The sequence below is a fragment of the Elaeis guineensis genome, chromosome 7, assembly GCF_000442705.2.
Source record: "Elaeis guineensis isolate ETL-2024a chromosome 7, EG11, whole genome shotgun sequence".
Classification (NCBI taxonomy): Eukaryota; Viridiplantae; Streptophyta; class Magnoliopsida; order Arecales; family Arecaceae; genus Elaeis; species Elaeis guineensis.
In genome coordinates, this window is record NC_025999.2 from 6,476,820 (window position 1) to 6,501,720 (window position 24,901).

The window sequence follows — 24,901 nt, forward strand, 5'->3', positions numbered from 1 at the left end:
GGAAAAAAATTTTGTAGTCATACGGAAAAAATTATGATCAGACTATCATCGTTGCCACATATGTATATTGAAATATCTATAAAGAAAAAGATGATTATGTGATGTTTATCTAAACTGTTCAAATATCTTTAAGATTTATCCATTCTTCTTTTCTTAGTATTCGCGTATGTGGCCACTCATTTCTTGTTGGACTTTTTCGAAGTATATTCGACCATAATTCTTTCCATGATCGGTCCGATTACAAAAATTTTATCCAACTTGATGGCCTTGGGCACCGTATGTTTGTTCTAACTAAATAACGACAAGTAAAATAATTGCTCAAAATATAAAGACTAGCGAGTAAATAAGATCCAATATTACATTTACATCATCTTCATTTTACAGATTGTATGTAATTAATTCTCTAGAGATCTAATTTTAGCACCATTATTGTTTCAAAAATTGAATGTTATTTAGTGATGAAGCACGCAAAATATCAACTTCAAATTTGATGCTATTTTATTGCACTAATATTTTTAATATTTAAATCAGAAAAAGAATTATTTGGTGATAAAGCATGCAAAATATCAACTTCTAACCAAATGTCAAACAAACGTGCATACACCATACCATAGCTATGTATTCTTTTTCTTATAGGAACAGCATTTTTCCCTTGGCCAAATTTCAAACCAACACCCACCATGCACGAAAAGAACAGCCTACCTTCCGCTGATCCTTTCATCACGCCCCTCTTTGACCATCTACTGCCCTCATTCTTCTATATTATTCTTAGGTTAAGGTCACGTGGTCTTGCGCAAAGAATATAAAGTAAATCAGCAGTCCTTGCTGGAAGAACGCCCAGCATCTCGAATTGAGAGATATGGGATGGAGAGGGAAGGAGAAGAAGCTCCCACTGTACCAACGATTGATCGAGGGCTCCGAAGAGGACCGAGCTCCGAAAGGATACATCCCGGTTCTCGTCGGCAAGGGGCAATCGGCCGAAAGGTTTCTCGTCCATGTTAAGCTCTTTAGTGACCCATGCATTATTGTCTTGCTCGAGATGGCTACCGATGAGCTGGGGGGCAAGCAACAAGGGGTTTTGAGGCTCACTTGTGATGCCGATCATTTCCGAAGAGTGGTCGGTGTAATCTCTAAGAACAAGTGATCGATACGGTTTCTTCATCTCTTCTTGTGGTTTGATCACTCAGGCCCGTCTCTTTCATGTTTTGTAACTAGAATGGTAATATGGCTCTGTAATTTTCCAGTTTTAAAGATCGAGCATGCACGTCTCTGTATATTTGTGTGGATGTTTTAGGATGGAAACGGTTGTAGGATGTTCCATCTTCCTACAGGAAAAGGGAGAGAGAGAAAAAAAAGGACAAGAACCATGTATAGCAAGAGTTCTTGATCCTTTAGTGCATGCAAGTCAGATATTCGCTCCCAGATGGTCTTTTAGTGGAAACGGGAATCTATCTGCTGTTTAAGCAATAAACCATTCTGATGACGTCCAATCGAGGAGTATTGTTCACTTAAAAATGTCATTGTTGGCGCAGATCCTTCAGGACAATATCTATAGGTAATTGGATTGTCTTCAAATCACAATTCCTCACGTTGAACTATAATAGTTCTAACCTTTTTAGCCGTATTCTTGAATTTTTTTTTTTTTAATATGAAAAGGGAGGTGTGACCACCCCCAATATGTGTTACCTAAAATATTAAATATATAATCCAACAAAACATCCTCTAAGCCTCAGCAGTTACACAGCTCTAAAAGAGATGCCATTAAATACAGATTAGAGAGGCATAAGACTTGCCATCGTTCTTTTTATGTCCGATTTTTCTCCCCACTTGAACACCAACCCATCTGAGTAAACTCTCTTCAGCACATAAATTAGGTTGGAGATTGCTACTTTGTGTTTGCCCAAGTAAGTTGAAGTCCATTGTTCAAAAAGGAGAACACTGTTGCGTTTCTTCCACAGATCCCAGCTGATCACTGCAACCCAACAATCCCATGCAGCCGATCGGATGTTCATCGGCAGATTAGCTCTTCAGGATGTCCACAGTTCCTCAACAGCTAGAAGGTGGAACTTGAGGCATCGAAAGAACTTGGGAGGTTTGCTGCCATAAGAATTGTACAATATTCATACTCCAAAAACAAGTGATTTGTTGTCTCTTGTTCTTCTCCACACAGAGCAGCTCTGAGGAACCAAAATCTTTCTCTTCTTTAAAGTTTCTGCTATCAGTTACATTTAAAAAAAAAAAAAATTTCTGCCGTCAGGATCTTATTGTGAAACGCGAGCCACAAGAACACTTTCACTTTCTCTGGTATGAGGATTTTCTAGACTCTTTTAAAATTGTCATATATTTGGTTTATATATGTTACAAAAATTGATATTATACTTCTTTTTTATTTAATGTTACTATGCAAAAAGTCCAAGCATCTTTCTCATACTACGCGACCTGATTTTGGAAGATAAAGTCTCTCTTAATTCAGTTTTTTATTTTTAAGCAAAAGGAAAAAAAGATAAATATAGAGTAGAGAAAGCAGAAACAATATAAAGATATATTGATACTATTCTTTTCATAAGTTTAGTTAGAGAAAATAAAAAGGAATTTTAACCGCGCATATCATTTGACAGGATTGATCTACCTTGTGGGGAATCATTACCTGCCGCCTATTCCCTCCACCATCTCAAGCTATCTTTCTTTGTTAGATGTTATTTAAAAATTTATTATTCATTTTGCGAGAAAATATCTGTTTTTTTAATCAAAAAATGATGCATATTTAACGGTCTCTAGAAGATTTTGCCCCCATACGTAGGGATAAGATAAGCTTTAAGTTTTGTATTTGATAAATTTAAAGATATATATATATATATATATATATATGAGAAATTGCTTTCCAGCAAAATCCCAGATGTTGAAGCAGGTTCCAGAGAGATGGAATTCTACATTAAATTATTCATAAGAGGTGGAAAGAAGAGTTTTAAAAGAAATTGACTCTTAAAAATAGGAGAATGAAGCTCAACAAGGTTGGGCTCAGGTCTACTTTGCATTAAAAATTCACTACTAGCGAAGACGGCTCTAAATGAGAAGAGAGGGTCAAGGACCCCTATTGGCCAGGAATACCAAACTAAGTTTGATCTTTCAACATGGTCACTGCTTAGTCTCACCTTGCATGAAGGAAAGATTTCGATCTGTGTGTGTACACATAAACACACATATAATAAGGCTTGGCTACACTTTAGTCCGGATTATAAAGATTTCACATCAATGATTTGAGCAATTGGATGCTGTCTGCAAACTCCTTACATATTATAAATCATATGATTTTGGAGATCCTAATTAACCTAGCCATCAAGTAGTTAAAAAAAAAGCTACTATTTAAATTGTCCAACTTTTTAATCACTTGAAGTCTAGGCTAAGGTTCTCCAAGTCACATGATTTTTTGGTGGAGACAAAATTATGAGCTCCAATATAGATTATAATATAATGATGATGATGCTAATGATGATATAACAGTAATTTGATTTGTTCATGCAAAATCAATAATTAAATAAATTTTTGAACAAAATTCACATTATTTATTACTAACCAATTGATAATTAGAAATGTAGGTCTACTAAAGCACTGCTGATATAGTACTTGATATAGTTGGGAGGTACTATGGTTAATTGAATGTGCTAAATGATGCAGTAGCAAGCAAATTTGCAGCCAAGAACTCTAATAATCAAAAGTTTTATGGTTTTTCATTACAGTTGGCATAAGGTTTTGTCAATTTTTTATATTTTGTGGTTGAGTAATTTAGTCCCATTTTCTATTATTTTTGGTTCGCTATCCTATTTTCAGCATAGCCAAAGATATAAGATGGATTGCCATAGAAGTTTGAGGCAGACTGTTTATTGAATAACAGTGAAGTTCTCTACCACTTTCCTTTTCTCTTCTTGTTTCTTGTGCTATTATCTCTCGCAATATACAGGTTAGGACCTGTGCATACATCGAAACTCTACACAAAGAACTCCTAACTGCCAACCAGGGCTTGGGTGTGGTGGTTGGCACTTCTATCATCAAATATTTGCATTAGGCTAAGGTTTTAGGATGGGATGGTCGTCCTCTTACCATATTAATAATAAATTTAAAAAAAAAAATGAAACTGCCGTAGTGTGAGTATAATACGTAACCCATATTGAGCTTCACAAGACTAAATTTAGATGCATCATCCAACGCCACGGCCAATTATGAGAAAGGGCTACAATTGAAATGTCCCTTCCAATGGTAAACCAACCACCATAGACATGAACTTCTGTATTGACCTTCTCTGAGAAAATTTCTGCATAATAATAGAACTGTGTTACCAAAATGATGAGAATTATGCTAGGAATGGCAATAGATCATAAATGGGTCGGATTAGTCCCTACTTATATCAACCCTGCAATTAAAATCTTCATATCTATACTTATCCTGAGTTAGGTCGAATAAAGTAGATAGTGCAAATCAAATCAGATAAAAAACCCACCATATAAACATTCTAAAATAATTATAATTTTTTTAAAAATTATTTAGATTAAGATTATATCATATCTTATTCAGAGTGGGGCACACCATTATCCAGATCTAACCCTAACCAAAATTACATATGGGTCAGATCAGCCTATATTTATCCATACCCGCCTTGAGTTAAATTGAATAGAATAGGTGATGTAAATTGGATTAAATAGAGAACTCATCGTATAAACATTCTAAAATAATTATAACTTTAAAAGAGATTATTTAAATTAAGATTATATCTAGATTGATTCCAAATAGGACATATCATTATCTACATCCGATGCCAATCCATTTCGGATATTTTATCTAGAATACATACCCACCCTAGATTTTAATCAAGTCAAAAAAACCTACCTCGTAACCAGAACAAGTATCTGATAGATTAGCTATAATTACCATCCCTAATTGCATCAAAGGATTATTAGCTATGGTAGCTCATAGTGATCTTTTCTTTTTCTTCTTCTTCCCTTTCCTCTTTTCTTTTTCGTTTTTTTTTTTTTTTTTTTTTGGTAGAAGGGATGGTGGTCTTTCTTCACAAACGAACAGCATACTAGATGTGAAACTTGGATGCAAGCTCAAGCCTTTGACTTGGTCCTTCTAAATCCAAGCTTCCAAAATAACGATCACACGAAGGAAACCCCTTGCACATTTTTCTTACGCACTTCAGCACAAGGTCAATACAGAAGAGAGGTCACGGGAGCTTAAAAAACTGGCAAACAAGCCGTAACTCCAAATAATCCACAACATTCAATTTGAGTAGAGAACCCAAAATTATTTTGTCTAATACATGGTATAGCAGTTCAAAGACCCAAGAATGTAATCAGTTTATTCTTAACCTTAAGGGAGGCAGGGGTCCGCATTATCATGCCGGAATATGACAACCACCAATTGTGGAAGAATAAACACAAACGTCAGTTGATCCTGATTTAATTAATCAAAAGTGCCGATTGAAAGAAGAATTCAAGTCAAAAAAGGAAAAAACTAGTGACAAAAGCTCCTTTGATTTGTTCCTTGCATCTCACGAAGAATAAATGAATGGCTTATCGAGTGGTGGGGCCATTCCTGAGCGAACCATGCAACTTGATACCACACGTGCCTTGACCAGACAACCAAAGATGATGGCAAATTTTGATATCACAGATGTCACTGGCATGACTGAACATACACCATGCTATCCATTACTCTGGAATCATGATATAGCAAAAACAAACCAACCTCAGCTGCATGGTAGAAAGTATCTTCCCCAAAACAAAGTTACCACAGGGTCAAATATTAGCCATAGCAGTCAATCTGGCTTGAAGGAATAGATGCTTGGTAGCTTGATAAGATTAATAGTGCAGAAAAGAATGACTTTCTCTCCCCCGCTAATCAGTGTAAACAGGGCAAGTGCAATGTTGTCTTAATGGAGAATACCAGCTGGTTTGATGATAACCAGGTCTTGCTGTAGCTTGCATTCCTTCACTAGCTATTTGGCCATCCAAACAAGAGGAATGCGCAGATCTTGCCCAATGGTAAAATGAACCTGTTATTGATCACAAGAATGAGTCACCATGTAGCCATGTACGAGAGAGAATATTTTCAATAAATTGTTATAGGAACAAAGCTCTATATAGTTGATTGCAGAAAAAATTCAAATACATTGATTATTTCAAGTCATATAACGTTGTAAGAGTTTTAGGTATCTGATGGATCAATAAAGCAGACTAGACAGCAAGAACAGATTGCTTTTAAACGAGTCTCATGTATAGGGGAGAGGCTCCAGGTTCTAATCCGAGAGGTTGCATGCCGTCATATTTCTCAAAAAAAAAAAAAGAGAGAGAGAGAGAGAAAAAAAAAAAGAAAGAAAAAAAGAAAGAAATGATAGATTTCTCTAAAACAAGTCTCATGCGCCGAGGAGAGTAGGTTCTAATCTGAGAGATGGCATTTCTACCACATTTCAAGCAAAAGAAAGAAAAGAACAGAATAAAGTCTTCCTTCATGCAGCACATGTTCATGCCATTTTTGCAAAGGACAATTACATATATAGCATCTAAAATTAATCATCCATGGGGGCGGAAATGAGCCGAGCTCGCAAGCTGCTTGAACTCGACTTACGTCCAAGCTCGACTTGGCTCAACTACTCGAGCTTGATAGCAAAATGCCCAACTTGAGAGCTCACGAGTCTAATCGATTATATATAATTTTAACAACATTGTATTTATTTTAATACATATTATTAACTTAATATTTCAAATATAATTTTATGTTATATTTTATTTTAACCAAATATGGCTCGCTTGATATTCGAGTCGAGTCAATCTTGAGTATCATTTTTTCTTGACTGAGTTCAAGTGCCAGCTTGGATATTAAAGCTCCATCGATCTCGAATCGAATTTTGAGTCCGAGTATTTTGAATCGAATCAAGCTTAAACCTCTAGCTACTTGACTCGACTCGATCATACCTCTAATTATATAATAGTCTTGCTAAAGGTTCTTGGCAACTTTATTCGTAAAATTACTAGCAACAAATCACATTTAACAATTCAAGAGCCCTTATTTCCTCGAGCAATTGAGGAAATATATGCAGACTAATTAAGGGCATCTTTTTGGCATTGCATTACACTTTAAAATTCATTCCTAAAATAACTTTCCTTTGAATTCTTAAATAAAAAATCATCAATATCTATATATTGGGGAATTACAGAGACATCACTCCAAGTTTGGATCATTTACATCTAGACCAAAGGTTTAAAAGTGTCAAGTAGATCCCAAAACTTTAAAATTATTATAATGTAGCCTCATCATCTATCTTTGTTAGAGAATGTTATCACATGAGGGTTACTTGATAGCTTAAAAACATTCATTATTTTGATTCAACAATGTACCAATACCAATAGTTTCTTGATGTTGCGTAAGTCATTAAATCTTCATCTTAGAAGAAAAAGATTATATTGGTGCGATCTAATCCATTATCGAAAATCAATACGGAACTTGCCCTATCATACCTTTTTCCGATATATGAAATAGTGAATTGACTAACTCAATTCTTATGAAATCACAAATCAGATCATTAATTTTTATAAAATCCCATAACTGCCCTTCTCGCTAACTTAGCAAGGGGCTCTTGTTTAGCAGAAATAAAAAGAAAGTAGCACTTTGAGATCTGTGTAGACAAATAAATGACAACGGATAAAGTGCTTTAAAATTTATGCAAGCATATGAATGACAATAAATGAAACACATTGAGATCTATATAGAAAGATGAATGACAAACAATGTATACTTTAGGATCTGTATAGGTAGATGAATGATAGAGGATAGAGTACTTTGAGATCTAGACAATTGAATGGATGATGGACGATGAGCCACTTTGAGATCTATGCAAGCAGATGAGTGACAAAGGCTGGAGCACTTTGAAATCCATATAAGCAAATGAATGATAAAGGATGGAGCAAGGATTCAGATCTCAATGGGACGTCCCATGGGACACCGAGATGGGGTACCATCCTGTGTCCAGACAAAGCCATCCTGCTAGTATCCCAGCATCCCAATCGGTATATCTTGGGACATCCTCTGTCCCAAGTATCAGAATAGGACGGGACGACGGTATCTTCTATTCCATGGAAAATCGGATAGCCCCATCCCATAGGATTTAAAACCTTGGATAGAATGCTTCAAGAAAATTCAAATATGAATTTAAATGAATCTTTTTTCATCGATTCTAATATTTCCTAACTATATTGAATCCTTGATTCTTGACGATTCAACATGAATTGCATTCGCACCTATTGGAAAGAGCCGCTAAATCAAATTCTCGCTTAGGTGAAGAGAGTATGACTGCTTTACCAATAGTTGAGACTCAATTTGGGGACGCTTCAGCTTATATTCCTAGTAATGTAATTTCCATTACAGATGGACAAATATTCTTATCCACCGATCTATTCAATGCTGGAATCCGACCCGCTATTAATGTGGGTATTTCTGTTTTCAAAGTGGGATCCACAGCTTAAATTAAAGCCATGAAACAAGTAGCTAGCATATCAAAATTAGAACTAGCGCAATTCGCAGAGTTAGAAGCCTTTGCACAATTTGCTTTTGATCTCGGATTTGTCCAAGCAAACATATAATAGAAAATGAAATGCTTTGAGATCTGTGCAGATGGATAGATAATAAAGGATGGAGCACTTCCAGATTTGTGAAGCGGATAACTAATAGAGGGTTGCTTTAGGATTTTGTATAAGCTAATGAATGTTTGAGATGGAGTGCGTTAAGATCCATACAAACGGATAGATGATAGAGGATAGAGATATAGGACAAAGTGCTTTCCGATATGTGTAATGCAAACGAATGGATGATAGATGGAATGTTTTGAGATTTATGCAAGCAGTCATATGATAGATGATAGAGCGCTTTAATATTTCAGCAAGTAGATGAATGTCTGAGGATAGTGTGCTTTATGATTCATGCTAGGTAGATGGATAATAGAGGATATAGTGCTTTAAGATTTATTAGACGAATGAATGACAGAGAACATAGTGCTTGGCGATCTGTGCAAATGAATGGATCATAGATGAAGCACTTTGATATTATATATATATATATGCATGGGGATGGATGACAAAGAATGTTCTTTAAAATCTGTGCATGTGGATGGAAGCACATTAAGATCTGTGCCAGCAAATAAATTATAGAGAATTGGACACTTAAGATCCATGTAGATGGATAAATGATAGAGAATAGAGCGCCTTAAGGATTGTGTAGAAAGATGAATGACAAAGGACAACCTTTATGAAGCAAGGGTATTTTTGTCTTTTTCTCATTCCGTTAATGGTGTCAAGATCTAGCTTGATGGTTACACCATATTGCAACAAATTTAAAGTTTTGGTAGCTAAATGACACTTTTTAAACTTTTTGAGTCTATAAATGGCTCAAATCTGAAGGGGTGTCTCTATAATTTTTCTTATATATTTATCCTTGCTCATTATATATTATAGAACTACTTATTTGGAAGGGCTTAGCATATTGGAAATGCAAGAAGCAAGCTCACTAGAGCAGAATCTAGAACCTAGATCTTTTAGCCTCTCCTAAAGCATTTTGCAGCTAATGCTTCTTTAACAAGCACCCGCCAAATGATGTTACCAAGCACCTATTTTTTTATTTATTGCAAAGCACTTTCATTACTTGAAAATTATGAAAGGACTATCTTTAAGCAACATCATATGCACCCTCGGACTTTAAAATTCAGGGTGTGAAGATACTTTAGACACTTTGACACCTCAAAGAATTGCTTGATGCTTAAATCATGGAACCTCAAAGATCTCATCATTCATTATATACACATAGTAACAGACACATCATTAAAATGCCCATTTGACTATTGGCTTTTAAGGTTACAGAGTCAGATTCTTCCGGACTTATCGATAGCCCTAATCAAATGTCAGTGTAATACTGGTTTTTCATTTATTTGGATACAGCCTGCAATTGTACATGCAGAGCTCATTGATAGGCAATCTGCATGAAAGGCATATCATGCAGGAACAACATACAGGTTCCTGACAAATGCATTCAGTACTTACACAAGGCTATAATGTTTGGAAGGTGCTTGATGAAAGTAGGCTCTAACCAGGAGTCAGCTACAAATCCCTACCATTTATGCTCGAGTTAGATGCGTTTGCCATATAGATCAAGAGGATGCCTCCAAGTTCTTGGTTTCTGTTAAAATGTTATGTTGGTTGGCCAAAGGAGGAGGTTAAAATGATCAAAATAGAATTATGAAAACTTTATAAGATGAATAAATTAATTTTTAATTCAATTATTCCACATATACCAATGCACAAGCAAAGAAAACAATATAGCCAGGTCGTAATTTAAATCGAGCAACAAAAATATGAAATCAATTGCTTTAGTAACATCCATCCCAATGACGGAGAGATAAGAATGTCTTAAGAGTTAGGACGAACTAGGGTGGGTGAAGTGGAGATGCATGTTTATAGTATTAAATGTCAACTACCACCAAGACTTAGAAGAGAAATCTATAAAATAAATAAATGAGTAGCAAGCTTGTATTGTTTATTGTGTTGGATAGTGTGCCATGGCCATGAGCATAAGAAGCTGGTAGCAAAGATGAGGATCATCTGATTAATGTGCAATAAAATGACTAAAAAGGAGGCAACACTGATGAAAAGATTTTAAATGCATGTTGAAAGGCCAACATAAAGGAATGGGAGACTAAAGAAGACACAAGGACCCTACTGAAGGCAGATCCTCTGTGGGAACGGCAGCAGCATGCGTTGCATCACATTGATGAAATTTAAAGGCTACAAAATATGATTCTGCTCTGAGTTTTTGGGTTCAAATCAGAATTGGCCAGGAATTGAAAGCCAAGGAATAGATTGATAAATACTGATAACTCTTCGAATGGAAAGATCTACTAGATAATAAACTATTGGTTCTGAGTCATATCTGGCAATGATTCTGAGTGCTTTCCTTGCATATTATTGAAGAACCAACAGTTGCATATACATGTAGGAGGATTTGTTTGGCAACTAATAAGCTCCTTTGACATCTCTTCATCAGCATTGATTATATGCTCTGTTTACTAAATTAAAAAAAAAAAAAAGGCACTGCTGGGTAACTGCAGAACTAATATTTAGGAGAGGAATATAATATGTAGAAGAGAAAAGGGTGGGGAGAATAAAACATGCAGTAGAACAAGGAAAGAAACAGAAGACAAGAGAAGAGAGAAAAAATGGCCTGCAGCTTATTTCTTCAATGTCACTCACATGCAATCCTCAAAATCATTGCCATAAGCAGCTGGCTTCACCTCCTTTTATTAACCCTAACCAACTACTAATCCTCCTGAAAATAGGACTCTTAAATAAATATTAACTAAACAGCCAACTAAATCATTGCATATAAAAAGTCGTTCTCAAAAATCACCTTTATTTAATTTTTTTAAATGAAAAGTACTTTTCTTACATTCAATGTTTAATAATCACAAATTGTAGAACAACCTTTTGTGGATTGTTCTACCATACGTTAAGACAATGAGCAATCTCACAAACAGAGACCAGAAGCAAGTTCTTCTATCTCCTCCTAAAAGCATTTTTTATGACTTCTGCTTATTGTAGAAGCACTTCTCATATAGTGTTACACACTCATTTCTTGTGGGAAGTACTTTTTTTTTCCTCTAAAAGCTCCAAAACTATTATTTTTAAGCAAAAGCAAACACGCTCTACAGTTCCCTCAACTAAATAAATCTGAAGAAAAGAGCAGCCGAATTACCCCAATATAAGCCTCAGAGCTGGTCATGGTACTGTAGCATAAACAGTATGCATGAACAGTAGCATATCAACCCACTAAAACAGAAAACACTGACTAGATAAGAACATTGAAAACAAGTTCTGATAAATTGAAAATAAAATAAACTACCCCAACTATTTTTGATGACTTTTTGGATGAACCATGGAAAAGTAGGAACCATATATATACCTTAAAACAACGGGACAAGAATCGTCGTTTATGTTTATTTTTATGTATAAGCTGCACCTAATGGTCAAGTATCACCAACCAATTTTCACTGATAGATTCTAAAGTACATCAATGATGGCAATAGAAGAGTTTCTCGTAACATGTTGAACTACTCAACATAAGATGCCTTTAGAAATGACCCAATGAAATATAAAATAAAAGAAATAGAATTACATAACTTTCCTAAGAGCAAGAAAATAGAAAAACAAAATCGACTTGATCCGATATTAGTGTCACTAAATAAGAAACAACTGATACTTTTTCTCAATGTGCAAAACACCACATATGGTCGATAAAATTAGGATAAGAAACATCTAACAGGATGATATGGATTATTCTCAGTGAACAGTCTCAAGTTCCAATCATTCTTGAGAGAGAAATACAGGAAGGGACTGCATGAGTGGTGCATAAAACTGATTAATAGGTCAAGGAAGTGAAATGACTTGAGCAAAAAAATAACAACAGGCCATTGACAATATTTAAGAGCCCGAAAAAGTAGATGAGTGTGGTTGTATGCTTGATGGCAAATGATAACAAGATATGGACACAAATACAACTCCAATAAGATTGAAGAATTTCTTATGATCTCCAAAATGGAGGAAACATGTGTGGGTTTATCAAGATCCATTTGGCATAAAAATATAGAGTTGGATAAAGCTGCACTGTGAGGAAACAAATAGAATCATCTTTATAACTGGCAATCTATTAAATCATTATATGTCAAGAGTGGCCCTGTATATAAAACTAAAAGGTCATCATGTAAAATCAGACAACTATGATGAAAAAAGACATCACCGATACAATGTAGTTTTGATGCAATCTCTGGTGTCTATGTTCGGATCTCAGTTATACTACACAGATCCATAAAGATCCTATATTACGTAGAAGTCCAGCTTATTGGTCCTTGTTAATTGAACAGAAGAATTGAGAGGATGGTGGAAAATGGATATCATGAATTGGATGACAAAAAAAAGGATGGTAATTATAAAAACATGTTTCAAGCAAAATTAACAATCAAAGTTTGTGCTGATATATGGAAATAGGTAGCAGATATGAAAGATTTTGGATAAAAACCATGTGATTTAATTGGCTCTGCCTCATTTTGAAGCTCCTTCAAACTGTTCCTTGAGCCGTTCATACTTCTTCAATTCATCCATTGATAAAGATGGTGACAGCTCTCCTAAGACCTGGGCAGCATCATAGGCATAATTATCTTTATTTGTGAACCTCACTACCAAGATAGTGTTCAGCTTAACAGTGATAAACTGAAAATTACATACCTTTATAAAATCATTGATTTCAACAACAACTGAATCTGCTTTATCATCAATACTGGAAGAATCTTTACAATTGTCTGAAACCTGGAGCGGACAGAAGACAAGGGAGAAAACCATGATTTGTCAAAGAGACAAAATTATTGAAACACTAAGGTCACTGAATTGCCAGACAACCAGCATGAGTGCCAGTAATGGAAAATACAGCCACATCAGCAAACAAATATGCTGCACGCTAAAGCCCTAAACTCCAACAAAATGAGCACGTGATACGAAATGCTTCTACTAAGTCAGGTATATAAGCTTCAGTATGATTGCAATAAACTGCAAGATATGCTATCTCAGTACTGGACCCCATACCAGTGCCACCCGGTCACTATGTTGATACACCCGGTACAAGGACCAGTTTGGCATACCAAGTGTCCATATGCCCCCTATACCATGCACTGAAACCGAACCAATATGGTCCCAAGTGCATTTTGTATCATATGATTATGACTACCTAGGCTGCTAAGATTAAACAAGCGGATCCAAAGCATACTAACGAGTACACTAGCATCAAGAAATAGGGGTAGCATTACCAGATGAGCAGAGAGTTGTATCTAGCAGGTTATCCAACTGCAGTCCTCAATACTTCTTTATAGTCGTAAAGTACTATCATGCAATCTTTTGTTTGCTTATTAAATCAATTGCATGTCTTGCCAGCCTACTACCTCAATCCATGGCACAATATACTGTCCTGGGAATAGACATGGATGGGGAACTATTGGCTGCACTATGAAATATCATCTACAAGATGACGGCCTGCTATCGTGCAATCTTTTGTTTGCTAATTAAATTAATTGCATGTCTTGGTAGCCTAGCACATCAATCCATGGTTCTAATAGTGTCCAAGGAATTACCTTGGCTGAGGAACTATTGACAGCCATGCAATATCATCTAAAAGATGAAGCCTAATGCCGTCATTGCTATCAGATGCCTAGAGAATGTAAGTTAAATCTAATGGGAATAAGACTTTGTCAGTTTAGACAGCGATACGATGCCACAAGTGGTGTGGATTTCACAAACTAAAGTTTCAAGGGAGGGCTCTGTACATCTTTGGTGAAAAGGCAGCCATGGCTAGCAAATACAATATAAATCTAGATATTTTGGACAGAGACTACCTAATCTAATATTTTATGATAAATGTTGGCTAGTATACAATTTGTTTGATTGCATTTGCAGATAAATAGTGATTTCACTTTGAGCTCTCCCTTAGGAAGTTAGCAATCTGAATCCTATCGCACACCACTTCTAGTGGCCGTGAGAACAATTGGTTGATCTTCTCCTCAATACATAACAAATAGAGAAACCATCTGACATAGAAGAGATTGAATGATTGAGTATACATGCACTAAAATCTACAGCTCTAATTGAAGTGCATCAAGGACGAGCTGAAATATGACAACGCACTGCATAATGACTATGTATATGATAAGGATCCCATGATCAGTTAACTTCAGTGACAGTAGTAGTGGTAGGCAGAGCTTGAAGATGGCCTCCTCAACCCAGCTAGTATCATAGCCAAGGAAGCTAGGGTGAATGTAGAGCGGCAGATAGAGCAACACATGCTATGCTCCCGCACTTTGCAACAGCTGCAACCACAAAGGTCCAGGGGAGTCAATCACTATCACACAACAATATGTTTGAGACCTCCACCTAGAGATATGACAAGGAGACACTACAGAGAAGTCATCATGGCACCCAATCCAATCAAGGTGATGAGCTTAGTCAAGCCACCCAACAGAGCCAATCAAGCAAGGCAGCTAGGGAAAGAAAGCAATTATCAAAACAGCAAGAAAGGAAAAGGAAAGAAAGCTGCAAATTTGTCGGAGAGGGTTGACAAGGAGCTTGTTCACTCAAATTTCAAGACCACTAAGAGTTGCCTAGATTATCTTGCAATACGAAAGATTATAAGTCTGATGGCCAAAGAGGTAGCATTGACATGAGAGGGTGCCTGACTCAGCCATATAGACTGAGTCCATTCACTGAGGAGTCTTGTTTCATTCATATCATGCAAGATGCATACAACAATGCATGATATAAGGCCTACAAGGATACAACAGCATACAAGAGATGGGCCTCTCAACATGCTTTAGGATTTGGCATTGCTGCAATGGATGATACAGCATGAGAGTAGGGCCACTGATGTCTCTAGATCCTCATCATATACCAGATCCCATGATGCATACCCAGCGTACAACCCTATGCATATCATTTGTCTAAGATATTGTATTTGAGTGGCTACTACCGTCCAGAGCCTAAGCCAGGTTAGATTTCATGACTCCAATCATTCCTGGGGTGGGATGGCCATCCCAATATTGGATAGAGGACCGGTATTAGGACAGCTATCCAGGATGCCTAGATTATCATATGCAAGAGTGGGCCCAAGATCTAGGTTGGACTCAAGTCCAAAGCCTCAACTATGAATGAGATCCCAACATTTACAAGCAGCACAAAAACTCCAGCAGGGACTAGATGTTGCTATGTACTTTGTAATCTAGATTTATTTAATATATGTATTTTTCAGTTAAAAATCATCCAAGATCCCTAGATTTTAAAATAAATCATAAAAAATTAGAAATTTGAAAAAAAAAATAAGAAAAAACAAAAACAATGAACCGGTATCGTAACCATACAATTCTCCATATCGAGGTTTGGTACAATACAATACCATATCCTAATGACACTATATCAGATCGACAGTACCCGGTATTGAGATTGTGTCATATACTTTTCTTGCCCTTGAAGCATCAAAAATTTTCTTGGGATCCAATCTCTCATCAACTTCAAAATATATACATGTCTTGAAGCTAATAATCCCTTGAAAAATATGCATAATAGCTGATAAAACAAGGACATAGAATATATTCTATATACTTTAAGTTTAATGATTATCAATTTATATGTATCAGATAAGACAATTCTACAGTTCATTAGAAATAAGTTCCTATACAAGATGTGCTTGATGAGCAAAATCAAGAAACCCCAAGACTGTTTCTTCCCTCTGTGAGACACTGGTGCCCGCATCATATGTAACTTAGATTAGATTAGGTGTTAAACTAAGGTCCAGATCACAGAATAAAAATATAATGACATGACTTCTTAATAAAAAGTGATTGAATAATGAAAAAGATTTCCAAGGAAACAAAGAGTTAGGTGCAATAAGTACCTTACGTTTTGCAGCATGAAACCAGGCATCTGCACATAGTGCATACATGTCTGCTCCGGTAAAATTTGGAGGACACTTCTTAGCTATTGAGAATAAAGATACATTCTCATGCAGTTTAAATTTTCGTGTAAGTGCTTTGAGAACCCTACAAAGGGACAAAAGGTTAAAATCACATCTAACTAGAGTAATCTAATAGTAACAATTCATGTGTGAACAAGAACTTACCTCTCCCTATAAGATACATCCGAATTTACTCCAACATATAGAAGTTTGTCAAATCGACCAGGGCGCAGAAGAGCTGGGTCAATAAGATCAGGTCTGTTACTTGCCCCTATAATAAATAAATCCTGCAGAATTGAAAGAAGAAAAAAAATGGAGCGATCAAAATTATTCAATTGATCAACATCCTTTAAAATACGCAAATAGGACATAGATATGTTGATCAATACCTGACTGGATTCATTTAGGCCATCAATTTCTGCAAGCATCTATAATAAATGAAGATAAGAGTTATGAGGTGTAAAACAAACTATATTATATAAAAGACAACTTTTAGCAGGCAGAGTCCAAATCACCTGAGAAACAACTCTGTCCATGACCCCACCTGAATCTCCAGCGGCTCCTCGAGCAGGAGCAAGGGAATCAAGCTCATCAAAGAAAATAACACAGGGACGTGCAGATCTTGCCTGTAGAAAATGTAATAAATAATGTGCCATGCCAAATATTTACATCTTTTGTGTTTCTTGGTTCAACAAAACAAGATACCTTCTGGAAGATGTCTCGAACATTTTTTTCCGATTCTCCTATGTACATATTAATTAATTCAGGCCCTTTTACACTGAGAAAATTCAACGAACACTCGGTTGCAACAGCTTTTGCCAACAATGTCTGAAATTTTGCAAAACAAGCATTTATTAAGCAAAGCAAATTCTTATTTGTCATCATAAAGGTAATTGTGGTTAACGTATTTTAGATAGCAATGACCACAGAAAACATTTTGATTGTTCAGGCCAGAACCAAAAAATGAGGTAAGTCTAATGTGCTAACCTTCCCTGTCCCAGGAGGGCCGTAAAGCAAAACACCTGACCTCTTGCGCAATCCAGATGAAAATAAATTCTTATGCAGGAGAGGTAACTGCAGGTATTATCATCTTAACAGAATCAGATATAATCCACCTAAGGAATTTACTAATTTTCAGAAGTCAAACTAGTATTAGGACTGCAATTGTATCCCAATGCATGAATCTTGCTCAATTAACAGCCTAAAGGAGCCAAATTAGGAAGACAGAGGCCTATAAGATCCCTAAAACCAGTCACACATACATGCTTGGTCAAAGACCTGAACCTAAAATAAATAATGCCACTTCGCTATGTACACCTATAGGTTAAGAAACAAACAAAAAAAAAAGCAATGCATGAAACCAGAAGGATGATTACCTAACAATCACACACCCAACTGATTCAACTTATACTCCTAACCAGCCATCCACCTTAACATTCTCATCTTTGTCATGCTCGTCTCATCTGAATGGACCTTGGCATAAGCCCAAAAATCTAATCAAGCCATTATTCTACAATTTTTGGATAATCCAACATAAGCATCCTTTATATCACATTGTGGGACTGGTACACGTGGTGGTTTCAGGCCAAGATATATACCATAGTTGCTGTCACTAACGTAATTTAAGTTGCATAGATTAAGACATTTGTCGATCTCAAAAGTTCATCCATTTACCTTTTTTTTTTCCATTTTAAGGGTGGAGGGATCCAGGGCAGCCCACATGCTCTCACAACCCTAGCTCATTTTACTTGGATGTGACTCTAGGCAGACTGCAAAAACATCTCTAAACCCCTGAAATCTAAAAGACATAAGCATAAACACATTTGTCTCTGATTATATATAGCATAATACCAAAGTTCATAATGTTGAAATAATATTATATATCAAATGTCCAGAGAGTATGAATCCCACTTGTTTTTTAAACTATTGATCTGTCTTTTTCCCCCTTATTCCATCTAATTCTATAATCATACCTGCAATTCCTTTTTCACCCCTCCCATTGAGGATCTCAGAAAAACCTATACAGTGTATGAGGTTCAGAAAAAAAAAAAACAAAAGAAGAAACTTTTAATATATTTATTTCTTTTCAGATTTTCAAATAATATATGCTGTGAGTTGTACCAAAAAAAGACTTACTCTATATCTATCTGCTACAAAAAAATGTTAAAAACCTCAAATCTCTTGCTTTCCATCTCTCGTTCCTTGCGATTTCAAAATTCCCAGCAGACTGTGACTGTGAGAGATACTTGTGAAAATGTTTAGTTTCTCTAGAGGTGAGACTCTTCTTTTGGCTTGTGCTCCATAACAAAAGCATGTACAAGCATCAATGTTGTTAGAGCGCCATGTATCTGGCCCCTCTGCCTTTCTACACCCGAGTCCGTGCACACATTTTCCTCCTATGTCCCTTCGTCATGACCATTTAGATCTCACTTGCAATCCTTGACAAGGGTGCAAGGTAGATCTAGCTTCATATATTTTCTGTCAAGAAAATGAGGAATGGATAGTCAATCGATCTCCCTCTTTAGTTGGGATGTCCCGAAGAAAGAGCCTTGCTTTGGGCAACCTTGCTAGAACATGATAATCACATCTTCAGCCGCAAATAAACACCTAAAAATTGAGATGTAGCCTCAATTTCTCTCAGTTTTTTCCCTTCCAGATTATTCCCTACTTCCTAAAACTTGATATGTAGCCACACCAACTTTTATAATATCTACCTCTATACTTGAAGGAAGTAAATAAAAATCTTCTCCACAAACAAAGGGGAATTCATCTTCCTTATTCTCTGGTTTCAGATACAAAAGAAAACAAGAAAAAATATCACTCACCCAACTCCAAAGGGAACATAAATTGAAACAATTCAAACAAGCAATGAAAATATTTACCTACTTCTTGTCTTCTAGTTTCATTAAGGACCACAGAACTGGTAAAAATGCATATAGACCCCATCTCCTTTCCTTCCTCTGGTGTTTTGTTACAAAGAATTTCCACATGTTCTTTCATTGCATCGTACCCCAAAACCCCAACACAAAAAAAGAGAGTCCTTGTCTTGCAAAATAAATAAATAAAGGAATGAAGGAATGCAAGTTTCAGCATTTCCTTTTCTATATGCAACACAACTAAAACAAGCCCCATCCATGCTCTAGTTTTAACAAAGGAAATAGTAAGCATAGAGGTTATATTAAGTAATCGATTTATCTACATGCTATGAATCAATATCAAAATTACACAACTATAATATATATACAAATATATATATATATATATATATATATATATATATATAGAGAGAGAGAGAGAGAGAGAGACACACACACACACACATACCTACCATATAGGAACATTGATATTTTGTGTTATAGTGTATACTGATTTGATTGCATGCAGTTTTTTTTACCCAAGATACCATCAGCTTTCTCCTTTTATTCTGATTGGAAGACCCAAACATCATAATCTCAAAATATTAGGAAAGCAAATGCAACAAAATATTGCCATATATTAAGAAAAAGGATGCAATTAAAAATCATAGTATATTAGGAAAGAAGATGGAACCAAATTACAATATATTAGGAAAGAAGAAGCATTCAAATATCAACAACAATTTCTAATTTTTGTTTTAAATTATTCTCTGCTTTATTTCAGATTATATATTCCCTCTACTTCCACCATAATTCTAGAAGCAAAAGAATAAATAATCATGTGTCATAATTAAGCTATGTTTATTACTTGTATAACATGTATGCCGCATGTGCCTGTTTGTTAGTACACACTATAAGAGACAGCAAGCATGTGATAGAAAAACAAAGAGACTTTAAAGTCCGAATTTATGCAAATGCAGCACAAGCAATAGGCCATAGAAACAAAGATTAAACTTGCTTTTACTTTAGAAATGCACAACTGTATAGATTTACTTAAAAAACTTCCTGTCTTGCTTTAAAAAGACATAACTGATATAGAACAGTACCTGAACGGTATCTAGAATTGATTTCTTCACTTCTTCAAGCCCACCAACATCTTCCCATTTCACATTGGGCACCTAAAGCAGAGCATTTCCAATCCAAACATCCCATATAAATGTAATAAATCCAAGCAATTACCACAGAGGACTCAGACTTGGACCACATGTATACACTATGCATATGATCAGAAAAAATAAGAAAAAGCAAGAACAGTAAGAACACAAATTATATGGCATTAAAAATGCCATGACTCAGAAATTGGCATAGCATCCATATGCAAGAAAATGGTATTAAATATTCTTAGCTTGAACATGTTATCTCACTTTGGGTGTACCCAATGCAGAAGCATTCCTTTTCTTTGATCGTTCCAAAGCTTTTGAGAAGTCTTCTCCACCCAGATGCTTAGCTGCATTTCTATCAGAGCTATTGCCATCCCAACCAGACTTAAAGCCTGCAACAGAATTTTCATCATGCTCACTGAGTCCAACTCTATCATTGTCAGCTAAAAATCTGTGTATAAAACTGGCACTGGCATCAGCAACTAAGGCACGTATATCCCGAGGCATGAAACCCGATGTCTGTGCAATGATGTCTTTTAGAAATTCATCATTAATGCTCTGCAAAAAAAAAAAAAAAAAAAATCATTTCTGAAACCAGAACCATGAAATGTTGAATGTACAAGAAAAGTTGATACCTGATCGTGGATCTTGGTGGCACCTTGAAGTGACTGGGACAGCATGTTAATCCTCTGTGCTTCACTTAAAGAACTCATGCTTATCTCATGGCTGAAGCAACGTCTAATAGGTGGTTGCAGACCTTCAGAAGTATCTGCAGCTGCAACTAGTAATACTCGGTGACTGCTTTCTCTTTCAGCTTCCACTAGATACTGAATCAAAGGAATGCTAGAATAAGAACGCGAAGACCATTATTATATCAGAAAATGCAGTTTATCTAACACTACAAACCCAAGAAAGCTAGAAATGAGTGAAAAATGTTTCAGAAGACATCATACAGAACCATCATTTGCTGCTTTTTCAGGATTGAACTCCTCATCTTCAGAAACTGGCTCCGTAAACTCTCTAATGACTGATGCAACTTCTGAAGTAAGGCTGACTTGATCAGATGGTAAACCTTCATTAGAAGATAGATTGCCAAACACATCAAAGTGGCGAAGTAGAAGAATAGAAGGTGAATATCTGCAAGAAATCAATTTCAAATATACTCAATGCATTTCAATTGCAAAATTTCCGGGACAAAATTATCCAGTGTCTACTTAAAATGAATTTTTTTGGAGAAAATGACCATCTTACAGTAAAATCCAACATCAACATGAAACTATTTCTACTATAAGGAACCCAAAACTTCTCGGGCGAATAATAGAAACACCTAAAGTGATAAAAAGTAATACTATTTTATGTATACCTGTAAGCCATTTTGAACATATTTGCAAGTGCAGCAGGCATCTTCCTCTCTGAAGGAGCCATAAGGTCATGACAACTAAATTCCACTACATGCAAGCCTAAACGACCAGCAACATATCTAACAACAGTTCGCTTACCACACCCTGTATTCAGCATTAGTTAAACATATTTCAAAGTTGCATGTGGCAAACACCTAAAAGGAAACCTACAATCTGTAAAGTGAACATTAAAGTCACCTGCAGGACCATATAAGAACACCGCAACCCTGAATTTTGATGATAGAGCAGAGGGGCATAATGTAGGTGCTAATATGGATGCCAAGAGCTTCACACTATCACCTTGCAAGGGCATAAGTTCATTGTAGTTGCCAATTAATATATCAGGAGGAATAGCACAAGTTGCGCTTCCTCCAAGAACAAGTGCTGTTTGATTACAATTAACACGAAGGATAGATTCATTTAATGGCTCCATAGCCATGACCTGGTTAAAGAATGTGATAGTAAGAATATACAATACATGTCAAGTTCCCAATACATTATGATTTATCTAACAGAGGGATTATTAAGGAAGAAAACAAAACAAACCTTGAAGTAGATTCTATTGCTGGAAAATCTTTTGAGCATATTCTGGTTGCAAGCAACACACATTTCTGAACCACAATACCAATTTATGTGAATACAGAAAACATCACCTCTAGCCAAAAACCTATCAACTTTAAAGTATGCATTCAAAGCTGAGTCAATTATATCTTGACGGTCCCCCACTTCAATTGTTGAATTTCCCCGAAGGGATCCAAGCGTACCACATTCAGGGATCTTTACAAAAGAAACCCTTAAGTGTGACGCATATTTGGGCAAGTGAGGCCATGCATCAAGCTCTATGTGCATAGAGGAATTATTTGTCCGCCTCTCATCTGTCTCATGCCCTTCAGCTTCAAACAAAGATTTTAAGGATTCTTGGCCCCCATGAACAAGAAGTTTCAGGCAAGAGACATGCAACCCAAGGTTAAATGCTAAAAGTGGGGTAACATATGCAACTTCCTGATCCAAGGAGAGATGAATGCTTGATGGATATGTAAATGAAGACAATATATTCATTACACGACAAGAACTCGAAGCCGAGATGGCTTGGTCGGTGCATTCTTCCCGTTTCTCTCCCACAACTGGACGATCAAGGACCATAACCTTAACGATTCTCCCTACGTTAGTATCGGAATTCTTGACAAGAACCTAGAAATCATTATAAAATCAGAAAATTGTCGAACAGAACGCCATAAATATAGACTCAAGAGCCAAAGGTCCCAATCATAGAGGAACAAGTTTGCTACCAGAGATCCAGCTGTGATCGAGAGTCTCTTCAGCACGGAGGCAGAAACACCCACCAAGTGCGAATGCTCCTTCAGCTCATCGCCTCCAGCTCCATCATCCGCAAATTTTAGAATCCCAGATATCAATCGCAGCCCCGGCCGGCCCTGGTCGCCAGATGCACGGTCTCTACCTCCACCATCCTTGATGCCACCGGACCTGGCTGAATTGAGGACGGAATCGAGGAGGGCTCGGGTGGAGGAGAGTATGAGAGGTTTCCGCCCCTCGACCATCTCCGATCCAACCGACCGGCAGCCAAGGAGCTGGAGATCGTCGGACTGAGACAAGAACCTAGTCTGCGTAGATTGGGGTTAGGGTTTTAGCGGAAGGAAGAAAGAATCGCGAAATCTAGTCTTCGTTCGTTCCTCATTTTCTTCGAACGTGTGAGGGAATAGCCTAACCGGGAATAAGCCGCGTTATCCCGCTGGTGTATTTGTTAGGAGGATAGAGCCTGGAATAGGATTTTATATCAACCAAATACTACTTATAAAAGATATGCCGAGGGATGAAGTAGCTGCTCCTGATCTTGAAACCATCTTTTGCCCGTCGTTCAGACGGACCATTACGCCAGCCATGTAAAAGCTCAACCACCTCCTCATGCCACTTTCTTATATCCGTTTTAGGAACAAAAATCATATAAGATGGACATTAGAGAAAAAATTACGGGGGACTTTATAGTTATCATAAATCTTTTAATCTAGGGGATGAGTCTGATCAAGTCTTACTGAAATTTCTGTATCGGAGTAGAGAGTTTAGGGATACGAGATCTGCTAGCATTAAAGTTACCCATATAGCTTACCAGATCTATCTGGCTCAAAACATTGGTCTTTTTGAGGCAAGATGGTGGCTAGCCAGAATTGTGCTCGAGAGCTTTTCAAGCAGCCAAAATTGTGGATGCTTTACGGTCGGAATTGACCTTAAGGAGTCAGGACATCGGGGACCCCTTTGACACTCTTACAGCATCTTGTAGGATTTATATTATCTGGGAGCCCCGACCTCCGATCTTCTTGAGGGTCAACTTTGATAGTAATGTGACTAGTGGCAGAGGTGATGCAAGTTTAATGATCAATGACCCGGATTTTGGATTCATTGCGACTGATAGAATCTGTTTGTTTGGGATCTCCACACTCAACGTGGAGTTTCGAGCCACTTGAGGGGCCATCTCTTTCACGCGTCTAGTGCTTATAGCCCAATGAGTGGTGCTGGAGGATGATTTGACAATGATGGTTAGCTGGATTCGGGGACGAGGGAGGGCTACTGCTTCCAATCCATTGGTCCAAAACACCTGAAGCCTGTTAGTGGAGTGCGCCTTCGTAGATATCAGACATTTTACTGAGAGGTAAATTCTACTATCGATTGGATTGCGAGTTTTATAGCAGATCACTTTAGAGAAGGTAGCTAGACTGATATATCTTTTTTGTCGATATTGTTCAAAGACATCCTTCTTTCTGACTTTTCAGATTGTATTCAACTCATTATATATGAATTCTCTGACTTATCCAAAAAAAAAAACAAAGAGTAAACATAAAAGTCAACGACCTTTTCTACTAATATAGTTATCAGTTCTATGATTTAAAAA

At 36.6% G+C, this 24,901-nt stretch overlaps 1 protein-coding gene across 4 annotated transcripts; it reads right to left on the bottom strand.

Moving 5' to 3' along the window:
- Positions 1 to 5,426: 5,426 nt before the first annotated feature.
- Positions 5,427 to 23,714, bottom strand: LOC105033814 (peroxisomal ATPase PEX6). Of its 4 annotated transcripts, none has more exons than XM_010908741.4 (17): positions 23,286 to 23,714; positions 22,543 to 23,187; positions 22,195 to 22,438; positions 21,960 to 22,101; positions 21,550 to 21,733; positions 21,232 to 21,423; positions 20,861 to 21,154; positions 20,543 to 20,614; positions 17,569 to 17,655; positions 17,287 to 17,409; positions 17,097 to 17,207; positions 16,971 to 17,009; positions 16,747 to 16,868; positions 16,522 to 16,666; positions 13,317 to 13,397; positions 13,111 to 13,223; positions 5,427 to 6,049 (listed from the first exon to the last, which is right to left on the bottom strand). In XM_010908741.4, the coding sequence occupies exons 1-16, from the start codon at positions 23,553 to 23,555 to the stop codon at positions 13,134 to 13,136; spliced, it is 2,841 nt and encodes a 946-aa protein (XP_010907043.2). In that variant the 5' UTR covers positions 23,556 to 23,714; the 3' UTR covers positions 5,427 to 6,049; positions 13,111 to 13,133. The 4 variants fall into 4 exon arrangements, 3 of the variants coding, with proteins under 3 accessions (XP_010907043.2, XP_073116742.1, XP_010907044.2); XR_830037.4 differs by having other exon boundaries at positions 6,004 to 6,049; positions 16,527 to 16,666; positions 23,286 to 23,693; XM_010908742.4 differs by lacking the exon at positions 20,543 to 20,614 and having other exon boundaries at positions 5,850 to 6,049; positions 23,286 to 23,693.
- Positions 23,715 to 24,901: the final 1,187 nt, after the last annotated feature.

Bases quoted from the DNA above. Each gene is read 5' to 3' on its own strand.
- LOC105033814 (XM_010908741.4), bottom strand. From the start codon at position 23,555: ATGGTCGAGGGGCGGAAACCTCTCATACTCTCCTCCACCCGAGCCCTC. The intron at 21,155-21,231 runs GTATCAACTTTT...TTTTTTTTGCAG, and splicing joins CCACCAAGATCCACGATCAG to AGCATTAATGATGAATTTCT. The intron at 17,410-17,568 runs GTTAGCACATTA...GCAAAATTTCAG, and splicing joins GCCCTCCTGGGACAGGGAAG to ACATTGTTGGCAAAAGCTGT.